The sequence below is a fragment of the Coturnix japonica genome, chromosome Z (genome assembly GCF_054131305.1).
Source record: "Coturnix japonica strain WE chromosome Z, WE-NBRP24, whole genome shotgun sequence".
NCBI classification, from domain to species: Eukaryota; Metazoa; Chordata; class Aves; order Galliformes; family Phasianidae; genus Coturnix; species Coturnix japonica.
The window spans coordinates 56,050,657-56,068,441 of record NC_140702.1 but is presented as its reverse complement, the minus strand read 5'-3'; the positions used below and the strand labels follow the sequence as shown (position 1 = coordinate 56,068,441).

Below are 17,785 nucleotides of genomic sequence, written 5' to 3'. Positions count from 1 at the left end.
TAGAAATCAGAGATACTAATCATTAAAGCAAAGAAGTATTTGAACTGCCTTCCACTGGAAAGAATGGGGACAGAAAAACAAACTGCTTTTAATGCACACAGTGTGCTTAGGGAAGGGGTGTTGGTAACAATTTCATGGTCTAAGAATTTTCCATCATAGTGTTTCCAAGTTATTATTTTTTTTTAGAAATCATGATCTTTTTAATCTATTTCCACCGAGATAGGACATGAAATGTTCGGTTTTATTTGGGTGTTAGAAAACAATGTAAACTTTTTATTACGATACTAAAGCACTGGAGCAAACTTGCTAAGAAAGTTTTCAAGAACCACTTGAACAAATATTTGGTATGGCTTGTCTGGGTATACTTGGACAGGAGTGAGTCTTTTGAGGTCCCTTCCAATCCTGAATTTCTGTGAAATATGTCAGCTCATATTGTTCCACTCTTTGCCCTAGCAAAACAGCTAAAACCCCAAGCTATTTCAAAGAAACCCATTGAGTAATTTACACTCTGTAACTTTTGGATATATTTGCAGTGATACATTATTTATTATTTTTGCAGCTAGGAAATTCATAAGGCAAATCCTGTTCTCAGCAGGAGATTGGAAGCTTTTGGTTTTCATATTGGAATAGGCTACATATACATAAAACAAAATACTATTATTTTGTTTAGTTTTCTCTAGCAGAGAAAATGCAGTTTGATGTGAGCTCCTCTGTAAAACGCTTTTCTCGTCTGAATTTCCTCCTAGAGTGGCAACAAGATTCTGTGTTCCATCATCTTGGACCACTACCAAGGACCATCAATAATAAACTACGATGATGAGAATGGCAAAACTTGTATGCACATTGCTGCTGCTGCAGGCTACAGTGATATAATCAGCGAGCTGGCTAAAGTCCCAGAGTGCAACCTGCAGGCCCTTGATGTAGATGACAGGTAACCATGGAAACCCTGAAACTGAAATTGCTGCTTCCTTTCTATTAACCTGAGACTAGGTCTGTTTATTCTATAATCACGTTTCCTGTTTCACAGGCCATGGCCTAGTTAATGAACCACACTTACAGAGAACTGTGTTTGCTCAGAAGCCCTGCAAAGCAGGCCTACTCACATCTATCACACTGAGTACAACAACTGGCTACTAGGAATGTTTTTTAACTTTGTGTTTCTGGTAGGAAATGATAAGATTATATATGAAAGGACTTTGTCGCCACTTGACTTAACCTCTTCCAATCAAACTGAACATTCTTCTCAAAACAATGGAACAGGATCCTGCTGCTGGAGCTGTGATCCGCTGCTATTTGCATTCAAGAAATGTCAATATTTCCTTCTTACAGTTCAAATGCTAACACAGTATTCTGAAAAGATACCATCAGGAGTCCCTCCCATTCCATTCTCACTCAGTCGTTACCATGATTAAACCCTTCTGTCATATATCCCTGTATCAAACCACACTGGCCTCCCACAGAATTTTTCTTCTAATTTAATTAATGCAAACAGACTCAACTGACCACTCTGAGTTGAGCTTTGTGGAGCGAAAGCCAAAGTTTTCTTGGCTTAAGTCTTTAGGTACTTAAAATAATATCATTCTTCATGGAAAAGTCCAATGAACTGGAACAGAAATAAAATCAACACCGTTCTGGAGGCATTTCTAAACATCAGAAAAATGTAAAAGAGAAGCTTCTGTTTCTATGAAAAGGAGGAAGGGAGGAGCTTAAGTACACCTAGCAGTTCTAGTAAAAAAAAGAAAGAGCCCTCCTATTACATGTTTTTAGCTATTTCCATAGAGGGTATCACACTTGGAGAAGGGAAAAGATAAGCTGTTAACTATAAATGCATAGTACATTTCCATTCTATTATGTTTCCTACTGCATTCAACTGAAATCACTGGGACTGCAACAGGCAAAGAGAAGTCATTTTTATTCTTTCTTGTAGTTTCCCTGTGGTGCTTTCTGTGCTTTTAGAAATTTAGCAAGTAATACTACAGTTCTGAAACTGGACAGAAGTTTCAATGGTGCGCATCCTCTGCCAATGAGAAAATCAGGGTGATTCACCCACCAAATTCAGGACAACTATATCTGGTCCAGTCTGTGCCCAACAAAGAGCACAGAAGCTGTTGAAGGGCTAATTACAGCCTGGTAGATGTCCAGTTCTTCTCATTGTTCTAGGGACGCTTCTTCAGCTATTACTTTCCTGGAAAGTCCTAAGCCAGCCACTGTTAATTGTGTTTGGTGTAAGAGTGAGAAGGGCTTGTCACTGTGCAGTGCACAGTACATAGAGTTCTTTCAAATTCTGCTCTGAAAACTTCAGGTGCTCCTTCTACTCTACAACCCCATAAATGAAACTGATGCTACTATATACCGCATACAGGCATCCTACAGCCTCATATCTACCTTTAATACAGCTAAATAAATGCATGTAGACAGACGCTGATCTTTGGTTTTACTCCTTTTAATGGGAGATAAACCAGTGCAAAGCAGTATAGATACACGCCTCACTGTGTCTTTAATAGTTTCAATAATGTATTTATTAATCTGTTTTAATGATATTCTCTTTTCCCTAGGACACCTTTGCACTGGGCTGCAGCAGCAGGGAAAGCTGACTGTGTGCAGACACTTCTAGAGCTGGGGATAGACAGCAGCCCTCGAGACATCAATGAAAACACTCCTCTGACATATGCCGTGTACTGTGGTCACACTGCGTGCATTAAACTGCTGTCTCTGGAGAGCAGGTAAAGCAGAATCTTGCATCTTGCTCACATGTTATTACTGACTAGAAAAGAAATTAATAATGTTTATTAGTATTATTAGTATTAGCAATTATTATTTCTGTATGATACTGAAGGATTTGAGCCCTATGTGATGGTTCAGTTCACATGCAATACACAACCCAAATTTTCCACCAAAATAGCAACACTAAAATTAGTCATCTTCTGAAGACTCATCTCTGCGGTCACGGTGCTAGTCTTCCAGTCAGCAGAGGGTTCTGAACAAAGAAATTGTGGGCATAGATGTTGCTCAGTCACCTTTGTGCATGAAATCTGTATAGTTTCAAACTTCAGACGCATGCTTTCCACATTTTTGAAATCTATATACATTAGCTGTGTATTCGTATAATCAGAGAGACAGATTGAACAAAAAGCAGCTTTGCCAGACAGACAGTGAAATAAATTTCATGTTTTCATCCTCAGAATAAGGGCTTCCAAATAATTTCCTAGCCTTCCTTAGCTGTCTACTTCAATTATCTCATCTTAACCAGTTTCCTTTTTTTTTTCTTTTTGCTGTTAAAAAATATAATTCTTCTGCCATTGCTTGTGATTTTCCTCTTTTTTTTATATTTCTCAACTGCTGTCATTTAATTCATTTCAGTTTTTCAATGTTGGCAAATGAGAACACACTTACAAAGACACATTGCATTTCTTTGAGCTTGCTCCTGCTTTTCAGTCAGCCGTCAGTATTATTTCCTGTGTTACAGAATGGTGAGACACGGGTAATATTACATCTCCTCCTCCTTCTCCCCCTGCTGTGCAGTGCTCTGTTTGTCTGAGTAGGTCTGCAGATTTTATTAGTCAAAATCTCATCTAAAAATCACTACAGCAACACCACTGTAGGTAATTATCTTGACAGGTCTTCTGGAATTGTGCTGGGTCTGTTCAGTACATGGGTTAGAGACTTCGAAAAATAATAATGATAATAAAAGCAAGGCAAGGCAAGGCTAGGAAAAGAAGTGAAAATAAAGGAAAAGAATGTGACGTAGTGTCTTTTTCACAGTGTTAGCAATGACTGTGCTGCTGGAAATCATGTTTTCTGAATATGACAGAATACATTGACCACTTGGTTTCAAAGATCCAAGGGTGTTCTTATTATTGGATCTTGCTTTACTATTTGGAATAATGATTTTGCAGCTGGTAGATGCTGAAGCCAGAATAGTTTGTTTTTATTTCTGACAGCTGTGCTGAGCCTGCTTTAAGGTAAGTGTAAGGCGACAACCCCATCAGAGTCAGTGAAGTAATGTTCTATCATTTTCAGTCTTTGTTAACTATAAATTTGTAGTCCTCATTTTCTGCCTCCTTGAACCACCCCTAGAAATGTATCTGAACAGTATGTACCCCATCTCATAGGCAAACAACACAGGCAGTACTTGATTAATTATTTGGTGAATAATTGCATCACATTTTGATTTGTACTTCCACTAGATCTGAGTTAGTTCATCAGTTTCCTCCTCAGAACAATAAACTCTTTAAGAAAGAAGGAAGATTCAGTATGCTGAATCACATCTTCTCCTGCAAAAAGAAGAAAGAGAACCAGAAAACCGTTCAGAAAGACAGAAGCAGAGACCAATCTACTACAGAGGAGACCTCTGAAGTAGATGACATCATCACCACTTTTGATTGTATTTTGGATACAAGCTGCAAAGACATTCCAGATGAGAATATGACCACTACTGACTTTAAAAGAAGGACCGCAGACACAAAGTACCTCATACCAGAAAAGAAACCAGCAGAATGTCGTGGACTTCTGCCCATCAGAACCCAGAGCCTTCCCCCAATCACTGCTGGCAATTCCTTCCTAACTGCTGCCCAGAGCACAACATCAAGCACGTCCTTCAGCACCAGCACTCACCATTTTGCACACAAGTCTCAAAAGAGTAGGAGTGAACATGACTTGCTGGATCACAGAAGCAGCTGCCAGGCTTTGCTGGATAACCCTTGGAATACTAAACCTAACCAAATACTCTCCCATAAAGCCTGTATTAAAACTCCTGCAGACAAAGCGATAAATGGCTTAAACTCTGATAGATCTCATCATGTGCTTTTGTGCCCTCCCCACCTTCCCTCACTTCCTAGTTCTCCATCAGGTAATTTCCTTCTTCTATTTCTTTCTTATCGTATAATCCCTACTGATATGGCATTCTGGGAAAGACAATAATAGGTAAGTCAGCCCTGTGTCTTAATGCTTTTTCAGTTTCTTCTCCTTGTACATGCAGGAAATGGATTCAGTGATCCTTATGGGACCCTTCCAATTTGGGATAGTCCATGATTTTAAGCAGTCACAACTGCAGATAACATATGTACAGAAGATCAGCTGACAGCTAAAAGAGAGAAGTTTAGGTGTGGGAAATCAGAGATCTGAATAGATATCAGAGTTCTAATTATGAGAACTGGAGATCTGATTATGCCTAACAGCGAAATTACAAGTAGTTAGGAAATGTGGAAGGTACCTGAGCAAGCTAAGTGTGTGCAGATCACATAACATGTTTTGTGAATTGCAAGTTGATATCTGCTGGCCCACTCATTGCTTTATGTCCGCATTTAACCCTGGAATTGGATATGCAAGGGAACTGTGCTGTATTCAAGTCTCTAACTGTGCCAAGAGCTGCTTCTCAAACCAAACAGGTAAGCCCATGTGTGCAGTGTCATGCAACTTTACAGTGTGTCCTTTTCCTCCTACAGGCATGTGATAACTCCCTGGCACAGCATCATCCCTTTCCTCTCTCCCAGCCCAGACAGCCATATCTTTGGTTAATGTGCCATGCCTAGGTTTATTCTGTGGCTGAATTCAAGTTTCTAAATTTGCAGAAAGAGTAAATGCTTTTTATACTGTGGTTTGGAAACAATAATGTACCAATACTGAAGCAGAGTAAAAGAATTCTGGAAGAAGCTTGAAACCGGGGCCTGGGGTTTAGTACTTTGACTCATATCCATGTTTGAATGAATCTTGATGTATGGCCTATATGTGCTGGAGTTCACTTCGGTGTATCAGTTTCTCAAACTTCATTTCCTTTGAGATTAGTCACATGCCAAAATTAAACACATCTAGCATGCCTTCCAACTACTGTAATATCCAGATGAAAATGAAGCAAGCAAGAGCAGCTGCCAAACTTACCAGTACATCATTACAAGGAGTAAACATTACATAACAAATTAATCTAACCTTCTCTCAGCAAACATGAGCTGTTATGCTCCAGAGCAGTGAACAGAAACCCATTCTGAGAGGAACCCGCATTTAAGTCAGGTCACCATTGAGCTCTGCGTGGCATGGCAAACTGTGCTAACTTAAGAGTGGAGAGAATGATAGAGTGGCAAATTTAGATTGAATTCTCTAATAGTAAGAGAAGATAAGGCAATTTCAGAACTTCAGGTAATGTTACATTGTGCAAATCGAGGCTGGAAATAGTTTTCCAGCATAAAAAGAAGCTATTCAAAAAGTTCCACTTCCTGAACACCAGGCCAAGTTCCTGAAAACTAAACAGACCTGGTTTATAGGCATAACTACTTTTTTACTGTGCATTCTTCAGCTGTTCACTCAGCCATACAAACCCCAACCTCCATATGGCCGTCAAGGAATGTTCCATCAAAATTCTTTCTGTGCTGGGGTCCACAAGCTTCAGCTCACATGTAGAACACAAGAAAACCTGCAGGGCTTCCTTGCAACCTAAATCTAATTAAACATTTGTGGAGGAATGAGCTAAAAGTGGATAAACCAAACCTGAGGATGATTATGGGGAACGTTTTTTTGACAAAATCAGTTAGACTATGAGTACATTTGATGGGAAAACACTGACCATGGTATTTAATACACGATCATAGATCATTCTTATGACTTTAGCATACCATATGATTAAATCCTTGCTTGCTGTGGATAGAAGGACAGGTGATTTTCTATGAATATCCTATGGAGAAATAAAAGCAAAACACAGCCAGACAAATGACTGAGAACAGACACTCAGGGCTTCATTCTTTGCAGTAGGATTCAGTAGAGGAAAAGCAAGCTGTATGCATGAATAAGAGCAAAAAGCTATAAATTGCCTTCTAATTATTGCATAGGGAGTTGTTTTTCTATGTCCAAAGAAAAAACAGATCTCTGAGAGTTTATTATCTGCCTCTGAAGAAAAGAAGCCTGAGGCTGCTGCTATCTCAGTCCTCTGTGTACCTGCTTCCTTTAACAAAACTTTCCAACAATGAAAAGATTCCTACAGGCAGCATGAAGGACCTCCATTGAAGCAAGTGCAACAAGAGCATGTAAGGAGGTAGAGAACATTTGGCATATGTGCACTGCACAACCCAGATACTGGCTAAATTTTTTTCACAATAAAAGGAACAGTGTACTCCTTTTCATGCTCATGTGTGGTTTAAATCTATCTGCCCTTGTAATTAAAGCAACCTCCCTAGCTGTGAATTAGAGCTACAAGGGCCTTTATGAGCTTCAAGGCCTCGCAGTCTCCAGCACACACATAAGTGCTGTGCCTGCATGGATTGCAGAGATCGGGAGTAGAGTAAGCCTGGCTCCCACCCAGCCTGCAGTGCTGCACAGGCAGCTCTCCCAGAAAGAGATTTCCTCATTGCTGTTTTACTGCAGGAGGCCTAGCTGAGGGGAAAAACAACATCTGGTCTTTGATGGACACTGAAGTCTTAATACTCTGTTTCTCAAGACTGTGATGTGTCCATGTAGTCTTCTAATCATGATATATCCAGAAAAGGATCATGGGCATAGGTACTCTAGGGGAACTCAATTTAAAAATTATTTTTTCAGCTGACACACAGTGTTAATTGTCTTCCATAACCATGCCATAAAGTCAAAGCTCTTTTTTGTGCATATTGCTGCTAAGGCACTTGACACATAGGTGGGGATTTCTGGAGGATTTTTTTTCTGTTTTCTGTGCTGCTGGAAAGATGAGTCAATTTACCAGCTGAGTCCTGATGAGTACTCAAAGGAGAGAGGCTGTTGTGGGTAGAAGACTTACATACCGTGATCTGTCTTATTATCTGCTGAGGAGAACAAAGACCAGTTATACCAAAAGCTACTGCCAATATTTGCAAGCAGAGTCCTTGTAAGCCACATGGCTGAGCTGGCATCCACTATCTGAAGCATATATATTTACAAGTATTGCAGTTATCTCTTTTTGCAAAATGCACTACCACCTACTTTTCATTAGAAAAATTGTATAGATGGAGATATTCCAAGTGACAGGGACAAAAGGAGGCAGCTAATAAATAAATAAATAAATAAATAAATAAATAAAAAGGAAAATTAAAGAACAACCTGTGAATAATTTTGCATTTTATAATCAATGTTTTTCATTTAAAATGCCATCATAAATATGCACTTACAGTGACAAAGACAACGTCTAAAGAAGGAAAAGCTTTTGTTCTCAGATATTATGTAGAGCATATAGGAAGGAAGAGCAGAAGAATAGTTCCTCTTGATGCCAGAACTTGCAGACAGGGTTTCTTTTCCAGATGTCCACATCAATCTTGCAAACATAATTATGCTTCATACTTTTGTTTTGCTGCCAGATAACCCTGTTTATGAAATAAACATGTTCCTTTACAAAAAAAAAAAATGACTTCGCCCTTATCAAGGCCATTATGATACATATGTAAAAAGCCATTCGTTCTCAGAGTAAGCATCACAATAAAACCAATGTAACTTGAATTGCCAATGGGAGCAGCTGACTTGAGTTTCTGCTGTGTATTTATTTGTGCAGAGGATTCAGTAAGTATAAAAGACATTTACTGATTTTTACACGCACAGTGATTATCTTGGAGAGGTATTAAAGTGTAACTAAAAAATAAAACATGGGAAAAGGAGAGCAAAGACTGTGTATGTTAGACACAGATCATCTGTAGCATGAATTTCATCATGCATTAGCCCAACAGACATTAGTTTTATACATAGGAGCCAATGGAATGATACAATGCCTAAGCTGCCATGGACTTTGGACCAGAATCTTATTCCATTCCAAGCTGAAGACTGCACTGTTATATGGCAGTTTTGACTGGTAAACACCGCACTAGCTCTTTTTGCACAGAAACCATTTAGCTAGTAACACTGTGGTCTTCACAGTTACTTTGGTCCACCATAGGAAACTGTTCTGTAACTTTTTCTGAAGGTTTATCTTGCACAACCCATATATATGTAGTGCCAGCTACAAAGTCATCAGGGCAATTTACGTCATTTCATCTTTGCTGTTTCTTAAGATGTTGTTTTAGATCCATTCTCTGTGTTCCCTCATCTCTGCACGCCAGCAGAGCATATGCTTATTCTGCAGTGAGCCATGTTGCAATGGAATGCCCAGCAAGCAGTGATTTGCCAAGACAGCTTGAGACTCCTTACAAGATTCACATCAGATTTAGAAGTAACAAAAAGTGAAATGTTGAGGAACTCAGACAACACAGAATATAATCAAGACAGGGGAAGGATGTGGGAAAAAATGTTGAGTTAGAAGTTGATTTCCTACTTTTTTTATGATATTCAATGTGACATTTATAAAGTGAAATGCCCTATATCACTTAATACATTGTGTTTTCTTTTAGTACTATGCCAAAGTTAGTTGTAATCATAGTAAAAAAGCACAATTAGACATTTTCATTTCCCAGCATCTATTTTTCTTGATAAAAACAAATTGTCATAAAGCATTGTTTAATAAGAATCTGTATCCATTTACAACAGTTCTTATATATTGCACCTGCAGCAAAACCCTCTTAAAGCCCACCTTTACTGCTGATAGACTACCACTACCCTGACTTTCCAACCAGGAGCTGAACTCTATTTGCATAGAACTGCTTGCATTGGAAGGGACTTCAAAGATGGTCTAGCTTCAGTCCACTCCCCTTTATTCAATCTCCATCTGCCTGTGTAAAAAAAAAAACTATTTTCCAAATATTCTTATGTAGATCTGGCTACTGCAATGTGGCTATTTGAACACCACTTTGTGTATCATGCAAGAGAGAGGGTAAAGCTTATGAAAGGTTATACTAAATCAGTCATTATTTAAATGTGTGAAGAGATATTTTCAGTTGGTGATATCTTCTTATCACTTATTTTTGAGAATTACTAGATTCCTTTTTTTTTTTTTTTTTTCTTTCCAGAAACCAGAGATCTGCTGTGTATCTTACGGCTTACAATTATTTTCACATAATAATAGAGTATCTTTTTCTTCCACAGGTAAAAATTTTCAGAAGATACCCATAGACCAACCCAAAATTAAAGAACTTACCCCTGTGAGGAGCAGCCTGGCTCCCCTACCCCACCACTGTGCTCACAGACGTAAGTACAGACAAACCTTCACTACAATATCATGCTGCTTGTCTCCTTAACTGCCACCTCTGCATTTGAAGGAGCTCACATATTCCCCTTCTTCACAGCAACACAGAATGGGTGATCATGAAGGTGCTACTGGATGCTCCCTACCCCATCCCCCCTGCTCACAGCAGTGTTACCTACAGTAGATTGCTCTGGACTGCAGAGTTGATTTTTATTATCTCATTCTCTCTGGACAACCTTCTCAAGTGTTTGATCACCATCAGAGTAAAAGCTGCTTCTTCTGTTTAAATAGAATTTCCCATATTTAAATTTGTGCTCCCTGGTCTTTTCCTGTCATGGATCTCACTTATTCTGGGTCCCTCTTCCTTACTTCACCCTGCCAGGCATTTACATATATTGATAAGATTCCTCTGAGCTGCCTTCTCTTCTCAAAGATAAAAAGTCACACTTTTCAGAATGTCCTCTGATATCAGGTGCTCCAGTCCCTTAATCATCCTGTTCCCCTTCAATGGACTTGATTTAGTTTGTCCGTGTCCCTATGGTGGCAAAGGCACCAGCACTGAGCTCTGTAATTCAGCTGTGGATGCCCCACCTCCCTCAACCCGCAGGCTACACTTCCTGACACAGCCTGGGTTGTTGTTGGCTGTCTTTGCCAGAGTGGCACATTGCTGGCTCTTGTTCAGCTAGTTGTCTATCTGGACACCATGTTCCCTTCTGACAAGCTACTTTCCATGCAGCTGATCCCCACCCAGCATGTAATGCATGCAGGATGCCATTCCTATCCAGGGGCAGGATTTTGCATTTCACTTTGTTGAGCATCACAAGTCCCTTGTCAGTCCATATCTCCCGCCCATCTAGGCTCTCTGAATGGCAGCACTTCCACCTGCTCTATCAGCCATCCCTCAAGGCTTTTTATTGCTTGCAAGTATGCTGAGGATGCACTCTGTGTCATCATCCAAGTCATTAATAAACATGTTTAGGGGTATTGGCCCCCATATCAGCACCAGGGCTGCTTCACTATTGACTGGCCCACTTCCAGCTGGACTTTGTGCTGCTGATCACAGCCCTTTTCTCCACTTCATTTAATAGAGTTCATCTAACAGAAGTGATCTGTATCAACAGAGAGGAGAGTTTGGTGCTACATTTGCTTTCCAGAGCAGAGGAGACTGGAATTCTCACAGACTTGGGATTTTTCACTATCAGAAAAGATTACATTTGCCTGTCAGTCAATGGCAGCATTTAACAGGAGCAGGACACGATATAACAAAGTGACCTGCAATACGTAGTCACTAGAGACGGATGACAACACCCTAATAAATACACACCATAGGAAGGTTAGGCATGTGAGATGGAAGTCAAAATAAGGAATGACTCTTCTACAGACAGAGTGAAAAATGTCATAATGGACACTGATTCTTGTGGTTTTTTGCTAGTGAATATTTGAGGGAAGAAGATTAGATCAAGACCATCAAGTTTCCAAAATAGAAGCTCCTTCTTAATTTCCAAGACAGATCCCACTCTGTCCTAAGCACTAGACTTGTTCTTACTTGAGGCTGGGAATCATTCAGTTCCCTCATTCTAACAACAGTAGTTTCAGGGAAGCTTCTATAACACTGGAGAGGGGGGGGGGGGAAAGGGGAAAGAAGAAAAGAAAAAAAAAAAGAGTAGAGAGAGCAGCAACCTTTTTTCCTTTGCACTGTCAGCCAGATTCTCATTCCTAACTCAGTTATAAGCCGTGTCCTACCCAAAGGCAAAGGAAAGCCTCACCCTGCTCCCACAGCCCAGGCACAGTGTCAGAACTCAGTGAGTGTCTCAGTCCGGATCTAGCCAGGGATTGGTATGTCCTTTGCATGCAAAAACTACTACATGTCCTCATTTCCTTGTGTTCAACTATCCAAATCCCCTGGTGGGTTTTGAATAAGGATTTGTATTTTACTATTTGTCATTCTGCAGAGTAGCCAGATCCTAAAGCATTTCGCCTTCAGGGCTAAATATAAAATCCTTTTCTCTCGTGATCTGAGCTTATGAAGCAATACTGCACTGTGACAACATTACTAAAAATGAAACAGCAGAGGTAACTTTTTAGAGAACATCAGATTGTGTACAGGAACCACAGAATCCTCCTGTGCTACTGCACAGTAAATGCAAAATGCTGTTGAATACTGGAATTCTCTGTCTCCTTGGGAGAAAGAAAGTCTTCCATCTGCTTTGGAAACCTCAGCTCCAAGTTTTCCTTCTGTTTTTCAGCTTTCCACTGACATTCTTTGTCTTCTACTCAAAATATCGTTGTTATCAAAAATCTAAAAAACAAAAGTAGTTTTGAATACTGGTATTTTTGCAGAAATTCACACAAGAAACCAAGATTTTAGTTAAGATTTTAGTCTCATGCCAGAAAACATGCTCTGCAAACTAGGCATGCTTATTAGAGTTAATAATTGTCACATTATGAACTAACAAACTACATTTATACAAGTGGCGCTATTGCCCAAACAGTGGTTCAAGATAATAAAAGTTATTTAAGTTATACCTGGATTTGTGCAAAGCATTTGACATTGTCCCACATAACATCCAAATCAGAAAAAAAATGGATTTGATGGATGGACCTCTTTCTGGGTGAGGAATTGGATGGATGATTGCATGCAGAGAGTTGTGGCCAAAGGCTCAGTGTCCAAGTGGAGATGGGTGATGAGTTGTGTTCCTAAGGGATCAGTGTTGGGACCGGTGTTATTTAACATCTTTGCAGACACCTTGGACAGTGGGGTTGGGTGCAACTTCAGCAAGTTTGCAGATGGCATCAAGTTGAGTGGTGCTGTTGACAAACTAGAGAGAAGGGATGCCATCCAGAGGGACCTGGACAGGCTTGAGGGGTGTGCCCGTGCCAACCTTATGAAGTTCAACAAGGCCAGCTGCAAGGATGCACATCTTAGTTAGGGCAATCTGAAGTACTGATACAGGTTGGGCAGAGAATGGCTTGAGAGCAGCTCTAAGGAGAAGGATTTGGGAGTGGTGATTGATGAAAGATTCAACATGAGCCAGAAATGTATGTCTGCAGCCCAGAAGGCCAACCGTATCCTGGGTTGCATCAGGGGAAACATGACCAGCAGGTTGAGGGAGGTGATTCTGCCCCTCTACTCTCATGAGACCCCATCTGGAGTACAGCATCCAGTTCTGTAGCCCCCAACATAAGAAGGACATTGAGCTGTTGGAGCAGGTCCAGAGAAGGGCCATGAAGATGATCAGGGTGCTGGAGCACCTCCCCTATAACAACAAGCTGAGAGATCTGGGTTTCTTCAGTCTGGAGAATAGAGGGCTCCAAGAAGACCTTATAGTGGCTTTCCAGTATCTAAAGTGGACCTACAGGAAAGCTGGGGATGGACTTTATATAAGAGCTTGTAGTGACAGGATGAGGGGAAATGGCTTTAAACAGGAAGTGGGTATATTTAGACTAGATATTAGGAAGAAATACTTTGCTGAGAGGGTGGTGAGACACTGAAACAGGGAACTTACTCCCAGGAGTACTCTTCGAAAAGGCTGATAATAGCAGGACTAGGGGAAATGGTTTTAAGTTAAAAGAAGGAAAATTTAGGTTGGATGTTAGGGGGAAGTTCTTTACTAGGAGAGTGGTTAGGCCCTGGAACAGGCTGCCCAGGGAGGTTGTGGATGCCCCGTCCTTGGAGGTGTTCAAGACCAGGTTGGACAGGGCTCTGGGCAACCTGATCTAGTAAAGGTGTATGTTTGGTGGCCCTGCCAGGCAGGGGGGTTGGAACTACATGATCCTTGAGGTCCCTTCCAACCCGGGTCATTCTGTGATTCTGTGATTCTGTTGTGAATGCCCCTTCCCTGGAAACATTCAAAGCCAGGCTGGATGGAGATTTAACCAACCTGACATAGAGTGAAGCATCCCTGCGTATAGCGGGGGGGTTGAAACTAGATGACCTTAAAGATTGCTTTCAACCCAGACCATTCTATGATTTTGTGATTCTATGACTTTATTTTCAAATACATTTTCTTTTTTGTTAACATAAATGACCCATTTGATCCTGGGGCTTTCCAAATATCTATTTCAAAGCCAAAATTTCAGCCACCCTCTGTCCAGCCCTAAAAGTACTACTGTTCCCATCACATTACTCAGGCAAGTGGCTCCAGCAATGAAGTCTGAGTATAAACATTTGTGTTTTTCTGCTAGTTTCATTACAGTAGATGTGTGCTAAAAAGCATGCAACAAAATCAAGGGAGGGGGTTTGGGAGGTGGGAAGCAATCAGGGAACTGGAAAGATAAAATAAGCAAAAATTAGAAAGAGAACTGAAACTTGTCAGAAATAAATAAAAGAAAAAGGAGGGGGAAAAAAATCTCCTAGAAAATGAGGAACAATGAAAAAAATGAGATGCTTTCACCTCCAAGTAAATACATCTTAAAATTCATGTTAGGACAATATTAGTAATGGACTTCAGTGACCTTAATTCATAAGCTCCCATGCTGCAGATGTTCCCAGAGCTGAAGAGTTACTTTAAATGTCTTTATTAGTAGCCTTGTCATGAACTGGCATCTCTTTTACACTGCACACAAACACCCTTCCTACCTCATCACAGAGCTCTCCCAAAGACTGCTGGACAACACACTTAACAGCAGTTACACACCGCTAACACCATGCTAGAAGCATTTTCCAAGCAAATATGGAACTTCAAGAGAACTCTCTGTTGCTCTCACTTCTTCATGTGGTGAGAAAGGTCTGAAACCATTGTGAGGTTATTACTTGTTGAGGGGAAAAAAAAAAAAGAAAAAAAAAAAAAGGAAGATCTATTTCTGCAGGTCATTTAACAGTGTTATCTGGGGATTAGTAGGTGCTTTTACTTTTATTTTTATTTTTCATGATTTGAAATTTCTTCTCTTCCAAGTTAGCAGCAAAGCATTGCATGAAGCATCTTTCTCTCTGCAGGGGGTCACCATGTTTCGCTGTTTGTAATGGGAAAGTGTCAAAGATGATCCCCTCACCTGGAAAGCTCATAATCCTCCTGCAATGCCTTCCTGACAGTCCTATTCTAGACTCTGAAGTTCATAACAACAACTGCTCCAGAGTCTCTTCTGAGTGAAAAAGACTTTCTGAATTAGTAGATCTTTTAGCATCATTCCTTCCTGGGTAACTGACTGCCTTCTGAACACAAATAATTACCAGTGCTTTTGCTCTGTATTATTTCAGGAAGTGTGGTGACTTGACTGAATGGTTCTGTATCTCAGGGACTCCAGTACTGGGTTCCCTAGCCTGTGTTTCAATACAAATAATAATACTTCTCTTGACATGTATTATTTCAAAATCTTCAGGGACCTGGTCCTGAAATTCTGATAGCATATCCTAAGCCAAAGGTCCTGAGTGTAGTATGTAGAAGTAAGTAGGCAGTATGGATGTTTAGATGCTGTTTTTCTCTTCACTGAAGGAATACAGGTTTGTGATGGCTACCTAGTGCATGGGGGTAAAATTAAGATAAAGCTTTCACCCTGCTTCACCCTAACTTTAAGAGTTTATCTAGTACATAAAGCTTTCTGGAGATTTTTCACACAGCCATAAACACTGAATGCACGAACATAAGGAAATAGTTCCTCTTACTATGCATTTGGCTTTCATGTCAAAACTTCAATGAACACAAGGTGTTCTACCATGTGTTGCACAGCATATGAACTTATATCTTGTGTTTACCCCTGACTCACACACATTCAGAATAGACTAAAGCAAAGTATTAATTGTGCATTTTTTTCCTCTTTCTCACTAAGAAAGGTGAACTAAGCTATTTTCTGAACTTCTGAGCATAAATCAACCATGAATATGATCAGTGAATTAAATTAAATTGCTGAGAGCCAGGCAAGTCTCATACAGTGTTGCCTGCCAGCCAATCACAATTTGAATTGTACTAAAAATAGTTTGAAATGGAAAAATGTCTTCCAAATTACTAAATTCTGTGAAGATTCTGCTTTGCCACAAATAAATTCCTGGTGAGTCTTGATAAATAAGTAATAAATGTTGACATGATTATATGGCACATCAGCACAAGGGAGACAGTAAGAACTTTAGTCTCTTTTACAATGTACAAGGAACACTCCAAAAGTAATTCTTATCTTATTATGTTGGCCCACAATATCAGAGGAAGATGCTGGGGGTGAGGCAGTAGAGGTGGAATCTTCTCACCAGTTTTCCATTCTATTCTGTTGCTGAGTGACAGATGGCAGCAGAGGGGCAGTCTGACAAAATGGAATCATTCCTGACTGCCATCTTGACCCGCTCATTCACACAAAGTGGCAGATTACAACCAGGAAACTGTATATAGAGTTGAATATCTGCTTCGGTGCACTGGAAACAATGGTGGCAATGCTAGAATATCACAAAGTTTGTACGTGGTGAGTCAGACCAGTGCTCACACAGGAATACAAAGAACACTGAGTGCAAGTTTTTCAGTATGTATTGAACAAAGACAAGGCTGAAAATGACAGTTTCCTAGGTCACATCATTACCAGCTATGAGATGTGGTGCCACTACTATGAGCTGGACTGAAGTCTGCAGTCCAAGGAGTGAGAAGGTGTGAATACCCCATTGGAAAGGAAGGCACAGCCCTCAGCAGCTAAAGAGATGTGCACTAGCTTTGGGCTAGGAAAGAGCTGGTCCTTCTGGATTTCCTGGAAAACTCAGACAATATGAACTCCGATTACTACATCATGATGCTGACTGAGATGAGGGATTGAACTTTCAGAGTCAGGCCAGAGAAGACTTTTCTCTTACAAGACAAGAATGCCAGGCCCCATACCATCATGAAGACCATGGATCACATTTCCAGTATTGGCCTACCACACCCACTGTATGGGCCTTATTTTGTGCCTTCTGACCTCCACCTTTTCAGGACAATGAAAAAATGGCTGCATGTGCAGCATTGTCCTAGCAATGATGAGAGTGCAGCAGTTGTGAAGCAGTTGGCCACCTCCACTGGTATAGATTTTTACAAGGACTACACACAGGCTCCTTTTAATCTCAGGCAAAAATGCATAGCTTATGGTGATTACTGTGTTGAAAAGGAGTGTTTTGAAGCTAGAAACTTACTCTATCAAATAGTGTTATTGTGCTCTTCGTTGTAGTTCGTATGGAAATAAATAGGAGGCATTACTTTCAGGATGACCCAGGTGCACAGTGAAAAAATTCATAGATGCAGAATTTTTCCAGTGCCCACTGAAGACATGTCTACATGTAAATTTCTGATTTCTTAACTGCATACTTGATAAATCTACAGGCACATAAGTACTTGTATAACAAGACTTTTGTGCTTCCTCTTTGATGAGGCATGGAAGGTTCAGAGTTTCTGTTTGAAATTTTGAAGTGTATTTTTTCACTTGAGCACAGACTGCATCCTGTTAGCTGTGCTACTGCTGCTGACCTAGCCAATTACTTCCACTTTTCCTGTTGGCTTTGCTGGCTTAGGATTTGGGTTGGTTTTTTTTTATTATTATTATTTGTTTGTCATAAATATCCTGTCTAAAGTATTTTGTATATTCCTTTGCTGAATTTCATGATCTGAATTTCTTGCCATTTCTCCAATTTATCCTGGCAACTTTACATTATAAACCTGTTTTCCACCTCAAGAGCCTTTTTCATCAGGTCTAATGGATGAATCTTATTCTGAAAACTTGTGACAAAGTTAATGTTCCTTCCTTGTTAAAATTACATAATTTCTCACTTCTTCTGCATCCACTGTGCCAGTGTCCCAGTGA

The 17,785-nt window shown here is 40.1% G+C and overlaps 1 protein-coding gene and 1 long non-coding RNA gene across 6 annotated transcripts in view; one reads left to right on the top strand and one right to left on the bottom strand.

Annotated features, from left to right (window-relative positions):
* The window catches only part of LOC146754086 (uncharacterized), a 141,659-nt gene that overhangs the window by 93,745 nt on the left and 30,129 nt on the right, over positions 1 to 17,785 (bottom strand). The window lies entirely within an intron of this gene.
* The window catches only part of ANKRD55 (ankyrin repeat domain 55), a 74,398-nt gene that overhangs the window by 28,313 nt on the left and 28,300 nt on the right, over positions 1 to 17,785 (top strand). For all 5 annotated transcript variants that reach the window (XM_032441304.2, XM_032441303.2, XM_032441302.2 and 2 more), the window contains exons 7-10: positions 747 to 931; positions 2,556 to 2,723; positions 4,188 to 4,849; positions 9,940 to 10,041. In XM_032441304.2, coding sequence (XP_032297195.1) covers positions 747 to 931; positions 2,556 to 2,723; positions 4,188 to 4,849; positions 9,940 to 10,041 — 1,117 coding nt within the window. The remainder of the gene's footprint in view (positions 1 to 746; positions 932 to 2,555; positions 2,724 to 4,187; positions 4,850 to 9,939; positions 10,042 to 17,785) is intronic.